We start from the raw sequence: 21,375 nt of genomic DNA on the forward strand, positions 1-21,375 counted from the left end.
AGTTAACAGCCTTCCATGAGCAGGGTATACTATGGTTGTTGAGTTCATGAAGAAAGCTCCCTTCAAAATATGTCAATACGGTCTTCGTCATAGTGTGATTGGTGTAATGCAAAATTATATGTATAAAATATATAATGTCTATGTTTGTGTCTGTCTTTGGGTCAACATTGGGGATCAGAGACAGCACTCTGGCAGGGAGGGGGATGAGAACATAATGAGGTAAAACCAAATTAACTGTTTATTAATTAATACATCCTTTTTGGAGATCTTCTATATGAAAAAGTCGTGGTGGTATGACTGGCTTCCCTTAGACCTTAAGCAGATAATTTGGAGTGAAGGCTTCAGTCATTAGGAATCACCCTCTGGTAGGACTAGGTATAGAAGCAAAAGATGCAAAAAAAGCCAGTTTCAGCAGAAGCCTAATCCCCTCAGCCATCCCATTACTCAACAAAGCAAAACCCCACAGATAATGTAACAATGTATGTACCCCCCTGTACCCAACCCCAATGTATGTCTGTTGTATGTTTGTATGTGTTGTATGCTGTATGTTTCTTTATGTGCCTATGACGAGAAATTACGAAAGGAAACTGAAAAAGAATTTCCCTAAGGGGACAACTAATAAACTAACTAATACCTACTAAGTTTAGATGAGTTGATTCCTCAAACAGCTGAAGATAAGTTATATGGAGAATGACAGCTCAGCAGTCTTCCCCATTATTGTGAAGCCTACTGAACTTGACAGAGCGACCATTTAAAGGGTCAGGAGACCTTCACAAGTGATTTGTGTTAAATAGCTGACCAGAGTGTGACATTTTTTTGTTGAATACTCAAATTTTCTGAGATACTGAATTTTAGGTTTTCATGAGCTGTAAGCCATAATGAATACAAATAAAGGCTTGAAATGTCTCTCCTTCTCAATAGATCTGGTGCTCCCATGTTGTTGAGTTGGGGAGGGAGGGGGTGCGGATTGGCTCTGCTCTGATTGGCTCTGATTGACGACTGCTCTTTGTTCTTAATGCGGCCGCAAATGATAAAAGATGCCGGCTCTCAGGAAAAACAGCTCTGTGGACACAGGCCCCAACAAGTTTTTATTGTATATATTTACATATTCATATTTCACAAACAAATAGATTTGAACTTAAATAAACTAAATAAAAGTTTGGGATTAAAAAAAGGAAAACAAAAATAAGTCATATTTATTCATGTCTTGTTTTGGCATTCATGAAAACATAAATTAATAACAGTCCACCAAAATCATAGCCTTGTGATTGAGTCACAATTGACATTGAGGTGAATTATATCAAAGCAGAGAACAACAGAAATAAAACATTTAACAAAGAATTTTCCCATCATCTTCGGAAGAGGTAAAAAAGTGTTGACACCCGATCAGTATTGAAATACATTGTACTTGCAGATCTGTATGTATGTATCTGTTGTACAGTATAAACAAACTAAGCCAAACCCAAAGAAGAAGAAGGATTTAATCAACGTCTGGGGAAATTAAGAGAGTTGTTAGACTTTTTGTTGGTGCGTGTTACTTCCCAACCAATCACAGGCTGCCAAGGGGTTGGCCGAAACGGATTGGCTGGCCTGGTCTCAAGGAGAAGGAGAACTCGGGCGGAGCTTCAAAGAGAAGGACCACGGTGGAGCCGAGGTTAAACTCTCCTAGAGGCTCCCCCTTCCTCAACGCCAAGCCTGCCCCCAGCAGCTCCTCCTGGGAGGAGGGGGAGGCGGCCAGGGGGCTGGCGTAGCTGCGGTCATTGTAGGAGCCGGTGGTGTAGCGAGGAGCGTTGGTCTGCAGCTCCTGAGAGAGAGAGACACACAGAGACACACAGAGACAGACAAACTTAATTACTATAAACGCCATTATGTCCCAAGGTGACATTGCTGCGGTAGCTACAAGTCTATAAATATCAAATAAATATCTAAAATCTTTGCATGACAAAACCGTAGAGCTGCCGAGGCAAAGCCTCCTTCGAAGAGCAAGCGGCCTCGGAGTCACGGTTCTGGCAGCGGCGGAGGTCTCCACATGCCATCCTAGACCAGTCGGGCAGCAATTCATCGGATATACCTTTTTTTCTTTATGCAGAAACGTGCTAGCCTCAGCTGCACAGTGAAATGTAAAGCAAAGTATTGGATCTTTAAAAGGTTTATTTAGCACTGAAAAACTGCCATTGAGTGTTCTAGAATGCGTCACTGGCTAAGCTAAAGTTAGCATTGCCGGGCTAGCTCTCCCAGCAGAGGAACATCACCAGTAGACGTTTTAGAACTATCTCAGGGTGTTTGAGGCTGAATTATTATATTCATTCTTTCCTGATAATGTGATGCTAACCAGCAGCATCGTGGTGGTCTCAAAGCAACCCTGTTCCTGATGACTCTTTTACCAGGACAGCTGATCCCCAATTCAATATGGCCTCTGATCGTATTCTGGGCTACTTCCTGAAGTCCGGCCTAGGTTGCCCCCCGCTGGTCGCATGAGAGGATCTTGCAAAACCGTTTAACCAGCCCCGCCCCCTCACCTGGTCACTAAGCCCCTCCTCCTTACTTGGTGCCTAAACCCCGCCCCCTCACCTGGTCACTAAGCCCCTCCTCCTTACTTGGTGCCTAAACCCCGCCCCCTCACCTGGTCACTAAGCCCCTCCTCCTTACTTGGTGCCTAAACCCCGCCCCCTCACCTGGTCACTAAGCCCCTCCTCCTTACTTGGTGCCTAAACCCCGCCCCCTCACCTGGTCACTAAGCCCCTCCTCCTTACTTGGTGCCTAAACCCCGCCCCCTCACCTGGTCACTAAGCCCCTCCTCCTTACTTGGTGCCTAAACCCCGCCCCCTCACCTGGTCACTAAGCCCCTCCTCCTTACTTGGTGCCTAAACCCCGCCCCCTCACCTGGTCACTAAGCCCCTCCTCCTTACTTGGTGCCTAAACCCCGCCCCCTCACCTGGTCGCAGTAGATGCGTATGGAGCCTACGTTGGTGGCTCCCACGGCAACCAATGAGAAGAAGCCATGCTGCCAACGGCCGGCTAGCGCCACACGCTCGTTTACACAGAACAGAGAGCGCACACGCCTGGCCACACTGGGGCTCACCGACAGCAGTGGACCTACAGACACGACATCGTCATATAGCTACACATGATATCATAAAAACAATACTAAACATACTATAAAAACTACCTATTGATTATTTTAATGATAAAGAATAATCATTATTTGCAGCCCTACATATAGATGAACATTACATCATCATATAGATGAACATTACATCATCATATAGATGAACATTACATCATCATATAGATGAACATTACATCATCATATAGATGAACATTACTTCATCATATAGATGAACATTACTTCATCATATAGATGAACATTACATCATCATATAGATGAACATTACTTCATCATATAGATGAACATTACATCATCATATAGATGAACATTACATCATCATATAGATGAACATTACATCATCATATAGATGAACATTACTTCATCATATAGATGAACATTACATCATCATATAGATGAATATGAAATCATCATATAGATGAACATTACATCATCATATAGATGAATATGAAATCATCATATAGATTAACATGAAATCAGCATGAAGATATTTACTACTATATTAATGAATGAATGAGATGACCGTGTGTGTGATGCCTCTACTGTACTCTCTCCAGGTGCAGCATTACAACCTGTCTAGAGAGAGAGACCGGGGAAGTGTTTGTGGTGCTCGATCGCCCCAATTTCTCTGTCAATCTGTCAATGTATGGAGAAAGAGAGAGAGAGAGAGAGAGAGAGAGAGACCGGGGAAGTGTCGACGGTGCTCGATCGTCCAGTCTGCGGGGGAGTGGAAGCGGTGGTAGTCGCCGGGGGCCAGGTACACCACGCAGTGGTACAGCTGGTTTCCAGGGCTACACAGGAGCTGCTCCTCGAAGGCCGCTGGGTCTGGCAGAGAGGGGGCGGGGCCTCCTGGAGAGGCTGGACAAAGACCGTACTCAGCTCAAACCGGTAGCAAACACGCACGTTATGGTGTCCTATTTGTCCACCCCACTCGATCTGCGAGTCGGATTTCCGAGTTACGAACCGGAAGTTGCAAATAGCACGCCCCCCCGAGGTCGGAAAAACGACTCGTCAACTCGTCTGAACTCAGAGGACCCTGAGTTCAGTAACAAAGATGGCTACTCCGAGCATCACATGTAGTAAACATTGTGGTTTTCTACTATTTTAAGCACTTGTGTTTTTGTTGTAGCCAAATGAAGAAGTCGTACACATAGCACTGTATACTGTTACCTATAGGCATGTCGTTACAGTCTTATTACGTGTTAAATACCGCCTATTTTGTAGCTTGTGCCGCTGAAATTGGCTAGAGACGCTCCATGTTGCTATGACAACAACGCCGATTCTTGAGCAGAAAGCAGATCTCCGACTCGTCTTGTTGTGTGCTAAATAGAACGAAAAACCCGGGGTCACTCGTTTTACGAGACGGATGTGACGTCACACCCGAGCTGCAAGTCGCGATTACGAGACAAATAGAAGACACCATTAGTCAGCAGCGTTTGACGACCTAAGCTAGCCCCTAGCTAGCTAGTAGCTACCTGTGTTGGGGGTGGATCCCCAGGTGATTGGTCCAAGGAAGTCATGCAGCTTGTAGGTAACGCCCTTCACCTGCTCCAGCTCTCCGTTCACAACACGCCCACAATGTAGGACACGCCCATCGGCTGGGCTGATCTACCAGGAGAAAGAGATGAGCATTCAAACCCATACTGACTCTACCAAGAGAGAGTCATTCAAACCCACACTGACTCTACAAATACTGACTCTAGAGCTCGACCAATGCATCGGTTTGCTGATTTTATCGGCCAACATTGGCCTATCACAGATATATCGGTTTTAGAAAAAAACAAACTTTACAAATAGTGTTGTTTTATGAAGGAAATCACCTCTTTATGAATCCTCTGAAACCTCTAAATAGAGCACCTCCGCTGAAACACTCCCAACACTAACAGTTTTACATCATGTTCTGTGTGAAGGTCAGTAGCTCCTCCCCGTTCTGCAGGTCATTGGTTCCTTTAGCTCATGGTTCTAATGTTTCTGAGGCCCAAAGCATTGCTGGAGGGTGACCAGCAAATCCCAAGGAGATGCTCAATCCCCAGGATATATAGATATATTGATCATGGTAGATATAGATATTGATATATAGATCATGGTAGAAATAGATATATAGATCATGCTAGATATAGATAGATATATAGACCATAGATATAGATATATAGATCATGGTAGATATATATATAGACCATAGATATAGATATATAGTTAATGGTAGATATAGATATATAGATCATAGATATATAGACCCTAGATATAGATATACAGATCATATATATATCTTTAGATCATATCTTTATACAGTATGTATCTATGATCTATATATCATATATATAGATATTGCAAAGGATCGTAGAGATGTATACATGTATAACATGTCTTATATAAAGATCCTTCTGAAATCTTTTAAAATAACATTTACAGACTGAAGTCATCTTTGTTGTCATGTTTTTATGGCAAAATGTTTTTATGGCAATTCGCAAGGAATCGTTTGGCTTCCTCTCTCGTGGAGTTTTGCTGCCTTTTTCACTCCACTGTTTCCCACTGGCCATGTCCTTCTTGCAGTATGTATGATGCACCATTTGAATATGATAAATTGATATGAATTGAGGGGTACACCTAAAGTCAAAGGCCCGGAACCACTGTAGTGGAGTGTAATATAGTAAATTGAATATAGTAAGGCACATTTTTATTTGTCTCACAACCCAGGGACAGACAGCTCTAGCTTGGGTACAGTATAATACATATTGTAGAGTATAGGACAGTACAGTGTTGTGCATTGTCTCACCACACAGCTAGAGGGACAGACAGGTCTAGCTGGGGTACAGTATAATACATATTGTAGAGTTTAGGACAGTATAGTGTTGTGTATTGTCTCACCACGCAGCTAGAGGGACAGACCGGTCTAGTGTGGGGTTTCAGTGGTCGTCTGAAGAACTCTCCAAGGTTACGATAAGAAGCCAGATCCTCCACCTCCGCCTCCTAACACACACACACACACACTATTAGAACTATATATATCGTTGTTGTTCGAATGTTGACGCTAAAGGTCCAGATATAGAGCATATAGACAATATAAGAATTATATATACCTTCATATTGACACCAAAGGTCCAGATATAGAGCGTATAGACTGGCTTTCTGAGCCAGGCTGGGAGCTCCACACGGTTCAGACGACCCCACGCCCGGGACACCAGCCGAGTGGGGATGCTGCGGTACAACGCCACCTAGGGGACGGCCAGAGAAACACACTGGATCTAATGTGTGGTACAACTCCACCCAGAGGACGACCAGAGAAATACATCAAATATAATGTGGCACAATGCCACCTACTGGACGACCAGAGAAACACACTGAATATAATGTGTGATACAACGCCGACTAGGGGACGTCCAGAGAAACACTGGATATAATGTGTAAAATTAGTAAACATGATACCTACCTACCTAGCTACTACAGATGGGCATTGTCATATTTTTTCATTATTCGACTGGCAAAAACGAATTTTGAGTCAAGCTTGCATGTCATTTTCAAAAAGGCTGGTTTGTTTCATTGATCGGGTCTTAGTTAGTTAGTTAGGGATGTTTCTTACGACTCATTTCTCTGAAGGTTAACCAGACGTGAAAAACTGGTCTGAAACAAAGAAAATGTATCAAAAGCTAACATTACAATCTGAGAGGGCAAACAGGGTCAGGATAATATATTGTGTGTATTATAAGAGCCATTTGAAAAGCTTAAAGGTACAATATATGCAACATTGACACCAATTGTTAAAATGGATACTGCAGTCTAAATGTGAGAGTTCTCTGCACCGCAGGACGCCAGGAGGACCCTCAACGCAGAGTAAGACCAGCTTACTGCAACATTTTATTTTTAGATAAGATCAATTAGTATATTTCGACAATGATAAGCGGTGACGAGTCCTATCCGAAACCCTTCTCCACCTTTCAAATGCATCCTCAAGATACAGCCCTGTTTGTTGTGGTAATCTATTGATCAGTATTACAGTTAGTAGTTAGTAGTTACATATTGAAATTGCAACTGCTCGGTGAATGTGTTGAGCATGGCGACCAGCTGAACTGTTAGGTGTCAGGTGAATGGGACAGTAATAAGTTGTTAGCATCATCTGAAATCTATTGTCTGTCAAGATGTGATAACAATGAACATGGTTCTTTAGATGTATTTAATGATGCTCATTGCTGTGGACCAGTGAGCCGCCATTTGCTGAAAATCAGAAAAGGTTAAGACATAAGTAAATATAATCAGTTTTTTCTTGCTGTGAAATGGACGGAAATCATCGCCATTTCCTCAGAATGCCTCCAAAACGTCCAGAACAGGTCAAGTCAATGTGTGCGCAGTGTCCTTCGGCAGAAATGCAAGCACATTCATACATCCATGGTTATTATTCTGCCTATCTAATTACAACAAGGTTTCAAAATTAAGTCAAGAAGAGATCAAATGACACCAACTCCAGCATGCCTCACCACAGTGACTGACTGGGCTAGAGAGTGCTGTGGGGAAAGGTGAACCAGATTCATGGACTTTGGGACCGAAGTCCATGTGTCCAAGTCCGAAGTCCGGTGCACTTTGGGGTGCACCGGACCCCAAAGTCCAGTTTGTTTGATTAGTGTGACGACTGTGACCGTTACTGTGTGGCAGGCAGACTTGGAAAGATGGTCTCCGGTAAGGTTTCTGTGTACTGGGGTACGGTTTGTGTGTTCTCGGGTAGGTTTTGTGTGTTCTCAGGTACGGTTTGTGTGTATTCAGGTACGGTTTGTGTGTTTTCATGTATGGTTTGTGTGTACTAGGGTACACGACTTCCACATACTTTTTGCGTCAGGTCAACAGGTAAACTCATTGGAAGCAAATATTCTACTGGTGTTACTTGGCTGAGGTTTCTCCCATTCAAAGTTCGCGCCATTCAAGCCATCTGTGCCGCCTCCTTGACCGGCGTGCTGGATTCACATCAACACATGGTAACCATGGTAACCATTCACCCCCAAGAGGCAAACAAAGCATCAATCAGAGACCCAGCAGACCCCATTAGGACTGAAGTCATTATCAAAGACTTAAGGCACAAAATGAGTAAGTGCGTCTTACTAAATTATATATATATATATATATATATATATATATATATATATATATATAGACACAGCCAAACCAGTAAAGACAACTAGCCAAACAAATATAAACAACTTGCAAACAGCGACAGACATGATGGTCAAATCGGAATAGACAAGTAGCCAAACTACTTGTGCCATGATAGCCAAAACAAGTGAAAAATAGCTGAACCGCTAGTAACCACTAGTGACAATTAGCCGAACTGTTAGTGACCAGTAGTCGAACCACTAATGACCACTAACCAAACCACTAGTGACCACTAGCCAAACCGCTAGTCACCACTAGCCAAGACGCTAGTGACCACTAGCCAAGACGCTAGTGACCACTAGCTAAACCGCTAGTGACCACTAGCCAAACCGCTAGTGACCACTAGCCAAACCGCTAGTGACCACTAGCTAAACCGCTAGTGACCACTAGCCAAACCGCTAGTGACCACTAGCTAAACCGCTAGTGACCACTAGCCAAAAAGGGAGAGACATGATAACCAAACCAATTTTGACATCTAGCCAAACGGCGACGGACCAACTCGTCCCCCGCCCCTACCCCCGCCCCTGCTGCCTGAGCCTTACCCTGGTTGCCGGGCCCCAGTTGCCGACGGCGCCAGGCCTGCGGAGAGGGGCGTGGCCGAGAGATAAAAAGTAGAGCAGGAGTGAGAGGGGCGTGGCCCGGCGCCTCAAGGCACCAAGACGCCTCCTTAAGGCCAGCTGAGGGAACTGCAGCCTGGGGACAAACACACACGCCAGCGAGAGAGTGGGAGGAGGAGGAGACGAGGAGACAAGAAGGGAGGAAGTGAGGTGACAAGGAGAGAGGAGAATAGAGACGAAGTGAGAAAGGATGAACGTAAAGCGAGGAACAGTTAACAGTGAGCTTCTCTTGGGGTCAGAACACAGGCTACGGGGTAGCAAACGTAACGGGCTAGCTAGCAAGCCAGCGCTATAGGCTAGGATATTGACGGCAGGGAGAGGTAAACAAGTTACATTGCTAGTAGGCGTGTTCAGGAAGCTAGAGATGTGGGTAACTAGTGCTATTGGCTATAGTGAGCAGAGGCACTAAGGGCAGGCATACTGACGGCGGGGAGAGATCAACAAGCTACATGGATAGGTGTGTTTGCTAAAGGCTGACATTGGACGGCCGCCAGGATAGGCCTCAAGCAGACATGTGCTAGCAGACCCTTGACAAAGCACTGATTATTACTGATTAACACATCCATGGAATAGCAACCAACTAGAACATAGCCAACAACACAAAGACACAAGGCTAACTCCTGCATGGGAATAATGAGGCTAACAGGCAGCTAAATATAGGTTACCCTGCTAACAGCAGTTAACTAAGTTGGGGCGACATGACCTACTGAGCACACACCTAATGTGCTTACCTTCAAAAACAACACTGACTGTGTCATCAGCATGTTGCACGCCCACCCTGGGCTGCTGATTGGGTCAACAAGCCTCTCTACCACTCTCTAAACACATTCTATCAGTTTGTCTCCCTACCACTCTCTCTCAACACATGCCATCAGTGTCCCTCTACTATTCAGCCTCTCTAAACACATTCTATCATTATGACCCTACCATTCATTCTCTCTTAACACATGCTATAACCATGTCTCTCTACCATTCTCTCTCTCAACAGTTTCATCACTGTCTCTACCATTGTCTCTTTGTTAACACATTCTATCACTCTCTCAACAAATATATTGCTGTCTCTTTATCCATTATATCACCATGTGTCTACTACTCTCTCAACACATTCTATCACAATATCTCTACTACTCTCTCAACACATTCTATCACAATATCTCTACTACTCTCTCAACACATTCTATCACCATGTCTCTCCTACTCTCTCTCTCAACACATCCTCTCTCTCTCCATCACCAGTGTATTCCATTCTCTCTCTACCTGAATCGGGCCGCCCTCCGTTCTCTCTCTCGCTCCGTTTTGCTTGTTCGCTCTCCCTCCCCGCCTGACGCCGTTGCCCCAAGCGACACATGCCGGCTGCGGGGTCGCACCACGCGGTGCAGGTCTTCCCCGTTACCACGACGACCCTGTGGCGATGGCCGACGAAATCTCACCATGATGACGGAGAAGAGGAGGAAGGTAAAGGTAACCTCGGACACATGTTGCCTCAATCACCTGACTGTCAACCTCTTAGAAAGGGCCAGAGGGTTGAGTCTACAGGAGGGTTGAGTCTACAGGGTTGAGTCTACAGGAGGGTTAAGTCTAGAGGAGGGTTAAGTCTAGAGGAGGGTTAAGTCTAGAGGAGGGTTAAGTCTAGAGGAGGGTTAAGTCTAGGGGGTTGACTCTAGAAGGTTGAGTCTACAGTGGGTTGAGTTTAGAGGAGGGTTAAGTCTAGATGGTTGAGTCTACAGGGGGTTGAGAGTCTAGAGGAGAGTTGAGTCTAGAGGAGGGTCCTCTGGTCCTCTGGTCGTGTGGTGTGGGGTCGGGTGGTGGAAGGTTTTTAAGCACATCTCTGTCCGTCAGAGGTGATGTGTTGTAACACTAGCAAGGAGAGGAGGGGCTTCATGTCCTCAGTATCTCTCCCTCTCTCTAAGCCTCTCTCTCCCTGAGAGGGATTAGCAGCTAATGCTACGTCGACTGCACTACACTTCAGTGTCTGGCCAAAACGTAATTTTAATATGATGTATTCATATGCATTCAGAATATTACTACCTTAACATTATAATTCCAAATAATATTTAAAAAAAAACTATAAAACTACTTGAATCCATTTTTTCTTCTTTTAAAGTTATTATATGTTATACCACAGCATTGTAGGATACCAGATTTCCAGTTTTCAATGACAATATAATCATTGTTGGTAACTGTGGTGTAAGTAGAATAAACACCCTGGGCTGTCGTGTATGTGTGTGTGAGTGTGTGTGTGTACTTAATATTTAATTAACAATTAGGAAGTATTTATTGTTTATATTTATAGTATTACATGTGTGTTATGTATGTATACTCTTTGTTTTTGTGATGAATATAAGGCAAAGGTGGCATGAGCATTTTGACCAATCAGATAAGATCTGTGTAAATATGTGTAAAGACATATCTGGCCGGCCAGTGAGAAGGACCAGAGCTCGCCAGGAGCCCAGGTGAGTCACTGCTCACGTGGCCGGAAGCTAGTGGCCTGCCAGCTGTGGTTTTACCACTTATGTGTCTCGACTCCTGCCTAGACAGAGAGCCGCTTCGAATATATCAGTGGGGTCGTGACACTACTCTATAACAACGAGTTAAAATACATTCTAAAACGAGTTAAAATACATTCCCCTAAAACAACAAACACGCCTCTTAAGATATTGTCAAAGGATAACTTTTTTTCAACCTTGACACAAACAAGAGTATTAGTCCCCAAATTAACAAACAACATATCCAACAAAGGATCCATACAGAGAAATTAAACTTTCTTTCTTCTTTAGATGATCAGTCTGTTGGTTATTGTGTCCAACCAAAGTCTTGCTCAAGGAGAAGTCTTAGGAGAATTGAGTTGTTGCAGGAAGAGAACGCTGGAAACGTGAGAGTGTGTCGTGTTGACTTGATGAATGTTTCCATATTGTATCGGCAATAATTGGCTACATGTGTTCTCTAGGTTGGGTGGGGCACTGTTGGCAAGATAAAATATGGGACATCTGCCCGTCATCACTATGGAGAAACCACTCATGACCTCCCGGACGAGTTTGAGCCTTCACTTGAGGGAATACTTAACATTAAAGACAAGATATACAGGTGCATCTCAATGAATTAGAATATTGTGGAAAGGTTAATTAATTTCAATAATTACATTTAAAAAGTGAAACTCATACAGTGGGGAAAATAAGTATTGAACGCGTCAACATTTTTCTCAGTAAAGATATTTCTGATGGGGCTATCGGCATGACATTTTCACCAGATGTCAGTAACAACCCAAATAATCCACACATACAAAGATATCAAAACAAATAAGTCCATGAATTAAGTTGTATATAATAAAGTGAAATGACAGGGAAAAAGTATTGAACACACTTGCTGAAATTTATTTAATACTTAGAAAAGCCTTTGCTGGTAATGACAGCATCAAGACACCTCCTGTATGAAGAGACTAGTCGCACACTAGTTCACACGCTCAGCTGTGATTTTTGCCCATTCTTCCACACAAACTGTCTTCAAATCTTGAAGGTTCCAGGGGCATCTTCTACGAACTCTGATCTTCAGTCCTTTCTAGAGGTTTTCAGTTGGATTCAAGTCGGGTGATTGACTAGGCCATTCTAACAGCTTGATTTTCTTTCTCTGAAACCAATTGAGAGTTTCCTTGGCTGTGTGATTTGGATCATTGTCTTGCTGTCCACCCACGTTTAATCTTCAGCATCCTGGTGGATGGCAGAAGGTTCTTATCAAGAATGTTGTGCAGCAAACTTTAAGCAAGCTTCCACATGCCTTTCCTTGAGCAGTGGCGTCTTGCGTGGTGAGCGTGCATAGAGGCCATGGGGGTAGAGTGCATTACTTATTGTTTTCTACAAAACAACTGCACCTCTTGTCTTCCAGGTCTTTCTGAAGATCTCCACGAGTGGTCCTTGGTTCTTGGACAACTCTTCTAATTATTCTATAGACTCCTCTGTCAGAGATCTTGCGAGGAGCACCTGGCCGTGGCCCATTGATGGTGTAATGACGTTCTTTCCACTTCCGGATAACGGCCCCAACAGTGGAACATATTCAGAAGTTCAGATATCCGTCTGTAACCAATGCCATCCGTATGTTTTTCTACAATAAGCAATGAGGACTAATCTAGCTGATATTAATTTGCACTGATAGTGGGCAGGATTGCTTCCTAAATACTGACAGATCTCAGCTGGTTTACTCACTTCCCATGCCCATGTGGTCAATATTTATTCCCATTATCGTTTCACTTTATTACACATAAGTTTTGACATGGATATACAGTACATGTTTTGATTTCTTGACATCTGGTGAAAATGTCATGCCGATAGCCCCATCATAAATATCTTTACTGAGTAAAATGTTGACACATTCAATACTTATTTTCCTCATTACATCCAAAGTGAAATATTTCAAGCCTTTATTTCTATTCATCTTGATTATGGCTTACAGCTCATGAAAACACAAAATTCAGTATCTCAGAAAAAAAGGAATATTACATAAGACCAGAAAGAAAAGGAAATTTCGGCCTTCTGAAAAGTATGTTCTTGTATATGCACTCAGTACTTGGTTGGGGCTCCTTTTGCATGATTTACTACATCATCAAGTGGCATGGAGTCGATCAGCCTTTGGCCTTGCCAGCTTGTCTGCATTGTTGGGTCTCGTGTCACTTATCCTCTTGACAATACCCCATACATATTCTATGGGGTTTAGATCAGGCGAGTTTAAACCAGGTAATTGGTACTTTCAGCAGTGGTAGACGGCTGCGTTGACTGTGGACTTGATAAAACACAGTGGACCAACACCAGCAGATGACATGGCTCGCCACATCATCACAGACTGTGGAAACTTCACACTGAACTTCAAGCTACTTCAATTCTGTGCCTCTCCATTCTTCAGACCACTGAGCGACAGCCCAGTTCTCTTAGCCGAGGTGAGATGCTTCTGACGCTGTCTCTGGTTGAGGACTGGCTTGACAAGAGGAATGAGACAGTTGTAGTAGCTCATGTCCTGGATGTGTCTGTGCGTGGGGGCTCTTGATGCACTATTGATGCTCCTGCCTCAGTCCATTCCCTGTGAAGCAGTTATCCCTGTTTGTCCCTGCTTGTGCACCTTTTCCTACCATACTTTCTCCTTCCACTCAACACAATGAATATGCTTGGATGCAGCTCTCTGTGAACGGCCATCCTCCTCAGCGATGACCTTTGAGGCTTAGCCTCCTTGTGGAGGGTGTCAATTCTGCACAGATACTGAACTGAACTGTTTTGGGTTTTCATGAGATGTAAGCCATAATCATCTAAATTAATACAAATAAAAGGCTTGAAATACTTTGGGTGCAATGAATCTATTATATATGAGTTTCACTTTTTATATTGAATTTAAATGATTAATTGTCCACAATATTCTAATGTAGATGCATCTGTATATAGCAAATGAGTAAACATTTTAGGTTGGTTGACATCACACACACAGACACACACTCACACTTTGGTACATTAATTGTGTTTATGGTTCTCCAACAAACCTGATTATCACTGGCAAGAGGGGGCGGAGCCTCTATTCCAAGCTCTGCCAATCGTCGGTCCCGGTAACGGCCATATTGGTCGTATCCAAGGTAACCAGTACCTGAGAAAACCAGCAGGGGGAGGAGCCGGGCGCGGGCCTGCAGGAAATGGGGAGCGGGGGCTTTTCCTACCAGGAAGAAAATGATTATAGATATTAGAGGTCAAGTCCTTCAGGCATTCATCTCTATGGTAACATTACATCTAGCCCTATCCTATCTTCACAATCATCCATATCCTTACATCCCTATCAGCCCTATGCTAACATCCCTATCAGGCTCATGATGACCTCACCATCAGCCTTAAAGTGACCTCACCATCAGCCTTAAAGTGACCTCACCATCAGCCTTAAAGTGACCTCACCATCAGCCTTAAAGTGACCTCACCATCAGCCTTAAAGTGACCTCACCATCAGCCTTAAAGTGACCTCACCATCAGCCTCATGATGACCTCACAATCAGCCTCATGATGACATCACCATCAGCCCTGTGCTAACCTCACAGCTCTATGCTCACCTTGATTCTAGCAGACATCGAATTAGGGGTGAGGTTAGATGGTTAGGGTGCAATGGTTAGTTCAAAGCAGGTATGTCAAACTGGTAGCCTTTGGGTTGTGGAATCTGACCCTGGGGGCAATATTTAAAAAACATCTACAAAATGTGTAGGCTATCTATTTTTGCAAATCAAAAGAATAGGCATATAAAATGGATAGATATTTTATTATTCCCAAAATAATTTGGGAGTGGCGCTAGACACCCACTCTGCCCCAAATAAATCAGAACACTGCTAACTCCTTACTTCAACTTCAACTTTTCGAGATGATTCTAAGAATAAATATTTAATCAGTGAATGGAGGCCAAACATGCCTAGTGTGCACACATCAAGTAGCAGTTACAAATGTTATATTCACCACCAGAACGATACTATAACTATCTATCCCTCCCTGCCTGTTGTCTACTGGTCCTATCGGTTGGTTAATCAACCGAAAAGGGTGGAACTGTCAGGTAATATGGTGCACCTGTGATGAAATCTATTTAAATACCACCTATAATATACCACCAGGTTTGAGTGTGATTAGCCGTTACAAGCCGTTTTGAAAATCTGCCTCTTGATATCACAAGTGGGCGTGTCCACCTAGATGTATGACGGATAGATGAGCAACGTTTGCTACAGTCCATTGGGTAGGCTGGTAGACTATGACACACCCAATTGTGATGTCAGAAGAGGTCGATTTTCAAAACGGCTTGTAACTGCTAATCACACTCACTCCTGGTGGTATAATATGTCACCATTAGGGTCTGTTGGTTTGTCAGCCACTGTCTGGTGTTCCTGTCTTGGTTTGTGCTTCCTTTGTTCAAGGTGACATTCAACCAGAGCTTCAAGTAGTTTGACTTTACCTCTCCATCATACACTTTATTCTCCACACACACATTCTTTGCCTCACTACTGATTAACTACAGAAATGTGTCTAAGTCATTGGTTGTGTTTTTGTTATTTCAATTAAGTTGAGTACAAAAATAAAGAAGAAAACCTTTGATTTCTGTTTGAACTACCTTTTTTGTTACATTCCTTTGTTCGGCCCAAACTTAGTAGCATTTGGTCTATTATGGCCCTGATTGCTTAAATGAGTTTCACACTCCTGGTTTAAAGGGTTTGGTTAAATGGTTAAATGGTTAGGATCGTTAAAAAGTGATAACACACCGTTTGAAAGAAGACGTTGGGTTCCTTTCCAAATAAGATGGCTCCTGTTGAGAAATAGATGATATATTACATGAAAAACATACATATATTGCACATAATATAACATTTATATCAACATTGGAATGATATTTAAAGGCTCAAATGAATATGTACAATTAGAAAGCCAGGCATTTCTAAATACCAAATGGTTCAAAGTATTTAAAAGACATGTTACTGAAGGTGCAAAAATGCAATTTACAATGGTAACAGTTAACAGTTACATATACATTATATTACATTATACAGTTACAGTTATGTTAATGGTAACAGTTCGAAGCAGCTACTTTTAGACACGCAAATGACTTGATTGACCTCCACCCGACGGAGACCCTCTTCATTTCACAACCTGTCAATCATTCAACTAGGAAATTACATTTGCCTTCTCAAACTCAATCCAGGTAAACACAGGAACAACATTTACATTTAGGGCATTTAGCAGACACTTTTATCCAAAGCGTGGATAAAATTAAGTGCCAGAATGATAACTAAGAAGGAAAGTCATGACAACGTTGGCTTGGTTCTTGTAATTTGCGAGCATCGTCCTCTAGTCCCAATAGTCCTCTAGACCCAATAGTCCTCTAGACCCAATAGTCCTCTAGACCCAATAGTCATGTAGACCCAGTAGTCCTCTAGACCTAATAGTCCTTTAGATTCAATAGTAATTTAGACCCAGTAGTCCTCTAGACCCAGTAGTTCTCTAGACCTCTAGACCCAATAGTCCTCTAGACCCGCGAGTGTTAACGCATTGAGGGCGCCATGTGAGCCTTTAGTGAACTTAATAATCTGTAGACACATCAATCATCAGTGTATATTCAGATTGGTCAGGGCACGTGTGTATAGATCCAGGGAGGACAAATAGCTCGGGTTCATCAAAACTAGAAAGGAGAACATTTCCATACTTAAACTGAAACTCTTAATAAACTTGACAACAGATAAACACTGAAAAACCTTTTTAGCAGAAGATCCGAAGAACGAGAAATCTGCCGCACGGGCGCTGCCATGTTGGATAGTGTCAGCGTGATTTGACCAATCAGAAGCGTGAGTGAAGGTGGCCAATCAGAAGCGATGTCAACAATGACCTGTTTCCGCAGTTACGTGTCGCGTTTGATCACACATTACTCGGACCGAAGAAGAGTGATGCAAAAAAAGTAGAATTATGTAAATCCTTAAGAAGGAATGATTGTGTGTTTGTTTATTTTGTTGTCGAATTTTATACTCTTCGCTTTGAGAATCACTGAACGACCTGCTTCGCACGCTGTCACTTATACCGCCTTCCAAACGGCTCGGAGGTTCGGAAGCTCTTTACTAAGCGTATCTCCACGCGTGCTTATACAACTCCCCTTTTTCTTCGTAGATAACATACCGGACCTTTAACAAATAAAGTGAGTTAAAAGCGATCATGACTCGGCGATTTTCTAAAGAACACGGCAGTTGGAGGCAGGATAAGTCCCACGTCCCGTTGGTTTGGATGGGCACTGGAACGCACCATATCCCTAACCATAAACTCCCGCAAGCAGCTAGGACTGATCGAAGCACGATCTAAAGGAGCGCCTTCTAACCAATCAGAGTGTCGCACTCGGGCTGACGTCGTACCCGACTGCGGCAATCGACAAGCAAAGATGGCTGCGCCCGTAATGGATGGTAAGTTATGATGTATTTTCTTTGTATTTGTACCACTTTGGTCGTTTTAATTTCAATTTAAAATGCTGTTACACACTTGATTACATTGCTGCTTTAATCCGGTCACCCATGTATGCATTGCACGGTCTTGCTGTGCGTGCAATACAATGTAAAGTGTTGTTTTCGAGCTGGTTTGCTAAAGAGGCTAATGTAGCTAACAATAACAATGTATGGTTACTGTTTTGCCTTCCGTTGAGGTAACCGTTTATTGGGGGGAGCCCAACGTTTGGTTATTATCAGCCTGTGGCCATGATGTCTGGTGCTCAGTTTCATAATCTATTTTACCCGTTGTCTAAGGTCACGGCAACTCTGAGTGCATATTGAATGTGTGTTGGATGTCTTCAGTCTCGATAAAAAAAATAATTGTTATATTAATTTCACATTGACCTGATACAGTTCCCAAAAAGGGAGCACGAGGGACGTGTTTTTAGCCTACTTTTGTTGGAAAACAAAACTTTTTAGATGGGGAATGGGCGAAAATGTGTGTTGCTGCTAGTGGTCTAGTAGACAATGTAGGCCTACAGCTACTCGGAAAACAATAGAAAGTGTTTTGCATGGTGTGGCAGAGAGTGAAGAAGTGATAAATGGTTGTAGATAGCTGTATAGTGGGTTTCACCTCAGTGTTGTTCATTCACAGCATACTTCTCAATTTGCAGTCTGTAACATAAATCGTGTTTTTCTTTTTAGTCTTCCTCAACCAGAGCATGGTTGCGTTCCTTGACAAGGACAGGACCGTGCCTTACCAGCCCACAGACGGAGGCATTGGGGACGAGGGCCCCGGGGTGGCTACCAACCTACACCTTGCAGATTGCAATTGCACGGGTGAATTATTAAGAAGCATTTCACTGTTGACATGAGCGTACTCCAACAGTCATTTTTCCCTGGGTGCGGCAAGTACTGTGCTGACATGTTTCTTTTTTATGATTCAGATACCTGCAATGTCCAGCCAACTGCACCACTGCCGGTGAATGAGGGTTTTACCAAAGAGCAGACCCTATTCCTCCTCCACCTGATGAAGGTCCACCTTGAGGTAGACGGTGGGGGACCTGCAAAGTCCCTTGATGACCTCAACCGGAGGCTGAAGTTGGGGAAGAAGACAAAGAAGCTCCTGTGGGAGGAGATGGCTGGGAAGCTTGCCGGACAGTTCAAGGAGGACTTCCAGCAAGATAAGGTGGCGCGCAAGTGGTCGACTCTGGTGGAGAGATATGAGAAAGTCAAGCACGACAACGTGTTGAGAGAAAAGAGGCCTTTCCGCTTCCAGTTCTACAAACAGATGGACGAGCTGCTTGGGGGAGACCATGATGTGGACCCACTTGTTGTGCGGAGCGATTGTGCTGTGGCGGTAATCGACAGACCCGATGCACTGAGGCAGTCCAACGGTGCTCCCTCACCCGCGTTATGGGACGGGGCTGCCTCAGCTGTGCCTTCCAGCAGCACAGCGTTTCCAGCTCGAGTCCCCACCAGACCCTCTGACACCCCAAGGTCACAGAAGCGGAAGAGGATGAATGATCTGAGGGACATGGGGGAGGATGACCTCTTGGCCTACCTTGAGAGATCTGATGCTGCTGCCATGGCTGCTTCCCAGAGGCGGCACGAAGAGTCCCTGACAGAGATGAGGGCGCTGAGGGAAGATCAGAGGGAGCTCCTCCAGTTGTTCAGTAGGATGGTGGACAAGATGTGAGGCACGACAACAATGGACACAAACCTTTAAAGGTCTCCTTTCTAGTAGACAATTTCTATTTTCTATTTTTTTAAAGTCTTTTATTTGAAGAGTTTGTTCCAAAATGCTATAAATCCATTTTGATAAATTTGAGTAAAGGGTACTTTTAGGGGTACTTTCTTTACCAAGAAAGTGGTATGATGAAAACCACTATTTTTTGTTTCAAACTTTCATATACCATCTTGAGGTTATAACATTAAGAATTAAAATCCAGATTTTAATATTTAAAGACTTATTTTAAAAAGTTTTTTTTCCAAAAATGCAAAAAATCCATTACTTTTTTTCCCCCCCAAATGCTATAAATCAAATGCATCAAGATAAAATATATATTTTTCTAATTGTAACTGAACAACAATAAATCACATATATTAGACTATAGAATTTAGGCTTTGACTCCCTGAAGTCCAGATGGAACCATGGAGGAGAAGGATTGTTGCCGTTTGCAGACTCCCAGACTCACGCCGGAGCTCCCAAAAAAGTCCCAAAATTGTGAAAATTTGCAATGGTTTATGGGATGAGTAGTTCCTACACTCATCACAAAAATAATGCAGTCTTCTTTCTTTCCTTTTCTTCTTGCATTCATTTTTGCCGCAAATCAAACATTTTATGGTCATGACTACCTTGACGAACGATTGGCTTGGTTCAAGGCTTAAAACTCTTATGTAATGATTTTACAAGAAGTGAACAGTGATTCACCGTTGACTTCTTGTAAAATCATTACATAAGAGTTTTAAGCCGTGAAGATGAATGGGAAATTTACTTCCTGAACCAGAGCTGTTAAAAAAGGTTCAACAGTTTTTCTTAAAACAAGCCAAAAATGTATATCTGCCAAATGCTTTTTCCAGGCTAATGTGATAACAGTAGCCCAATTTGGCGGGAAAACCAATCTGGCAACACTGACTGAATGTCCTCACACTCTAGCCTCAACGTAAGTCAATGAGACCAACGGAAAATAGATACGAAGCCGGTATGAAATGAAATTGTTAAACTGTGATTCTGAAAAAAGTATAAATGATATCAATTATTTTTTTCGATATCTTTTGTGTTGATTTGGTAAACCTTTGAACTGAGGTTAATGGTTAAACATTGACTAAGTTAAAAGTCGGAAGTAGTTGAATTTTAAAAGTAGAAAATCTGAAAGGAAGTGTGCGATTCCAAGATAATCTGAACATTAAAAAATTGGAATGGAGTCTCTAAGTGAAAAATTGTGGAAGGAGTAGGGTCCCAAAATTTGTAGAGAATAAGAAAACCTAAGAATAGTTGAGCGCTGCAAGCAGCACTCAGCTAATTGCTGAACGAATATGACAATAAAAAAATTATTTTTCGCTAGAGAAGTTATCAAAACCCATTTTAATGCAGAATATATTTAAGCAATAGATCACCACAGCCTGGCGAAATTAAAGTCACTCTCAATTTTGTAAAAACGAGAAAGTCGGAAAAGCATTTTTTTAAACGAATACAAAAAAGTAGTCCCTCCTGGCTGCCTGCAAAGTGTACGGCGGTTGCTATGCAACACAGTGAACTGCACGATAGTAGGCTAAATTGCCGGCTAACCAAGATACCGTCTCTAGCCTTCTCTCTGAAGGACGCTAGTCAGTAGTACGTTTACATGCACAGCTTAATCCGATTAAAGCCATAGTTCGACAGTTAAAGACAATGCCCCTTAACTGTATAATGAGCACATTCCACAGCCTGTCATGATCTATTGCTTAATTCAATAACTAACCAATAAATAGTTTAGTTTATTGGTTTTTGTTAACAGGGACCATGTATAGAACAGGTTCTATACCAGGGTTAGCTA

At 42.9% G+C, this 21,375-nt stretch overlaps 2 protein-coding genes across 2 annotated transcripts; one reads left to right on the plus strand and one right to left on the minus strand.

Annotated features, from left to right (window-relative positions):
- Positions 1 to 1,075: 1,075 nt before the first annotated feature.
- pisd (phosphatidylserine decarboxylase) lies at positions 1,076 to 17,234 on the minus strand. Its single transcript, XM_084482853.1, has 9 exons — positions 17,123 to 17,234; positions 16,136 to 16,179; positions 14,399 to 14,565; positions 6,208 to 6,342; positions 5,996 to 6,097; positions 4,603 to 4,735; positions 3,812 to 3,985; positions 2,936 to 3,096; positions 1,076 to 1,804 (listed from the first exon to the last, which is right to left on the minus strand). Exons 1-9 carry the CDS (start codon positions 17,173 to 17,175, stop codon positions 1,550 to 1,552), a joined length of 1,224 nt encoding a protein of 407 aa, XP_084338979.1. The 5' UTR covers positions 17,176 to 17,234; the 3' UTR covers positions 1,076 to 1,549.
- A 490-nt stretch (positions 17,235 to 17,724) lies between these two features.
- LOC311362914 (uncharacterized protein) lies at positions 17,725 to 20,197 on the plus strand. Its single transcript, XM_084482808.1, has 3 exons — positions 17,725 to 17,815; positions 18,542 to 18,676; positions 18,784 to 20,197. The coding sequence occupies exons 1-3, from the start codon at positions 17,794 to 17,796 to the stop codon at positions 19,533 to 19,535; spliced, it is 909 nt and encodes a 302-aa protein (XP_084338934.1). The 5' UTR covers positions 17,725 to 17,793; the 3' UTR covers positions 19,536 to 20,197.
- The last annotated feature ends 1,178 nt before the right edge of the window (positions 20,198 to 21,375 follow it).

This window comes from Micromesistius poutassou (assembly GCF_964030765.1).
Source record: "Micromesistius poutassou genome assembly, chromosome: 18".
NCBI lineage: Eukaryota > Metazoa > Chordata > Actinopteri > Gadiformes > Gadidae > Micromesistius > Micromesistius poutassou.

Excerpts from the sequence above, each read along its gene's own strand:
- LOC311362914 (XM_084482808.1), top strand. The coding sequence starts at position 17,794 with ATGGCTGCGCCCGTAATGGATG. Across the intron at positions 17,816-18,541 it reads GGCTGCGCCCGTAATGGATG|TCTTCCTCAACCAGAGCATG; the intron begins GTAAGTTATGAT and ends TTTTCTTTTTAG. Across the intron at positions 18,677-18,783 it reads TGCAGATTGCAATTGCACGG|ATACCTGCAATGTCCAGCCA; the intron begins GTGAATTATTAA and ends TTTATGATTCAG.
- pisd (XM_084482853.1), bottom strand. The coding sequence starts at position 17,175 with ATGGCAGCGCCCGTGCGGCAGATTTCTCGTTCTTCGGATCTTCTGCTA. Across the intron at positions 14,566-16,135 it reads CCAACGTCTTCTTTCAAACG|GAAAAGCCCCCGCTCCCCAT; the intron begins GTGTGTTATCAC and ends TCTTCCTGGTAG. Across the intron at positions 6,343-14,398 it reads CTCTTGCCAGTGATAATCAG|GTGGCGTTGTACCGCAGCAT; the intron begins GTTTGTTGGAGA and ends GCCGTCCCCTAG.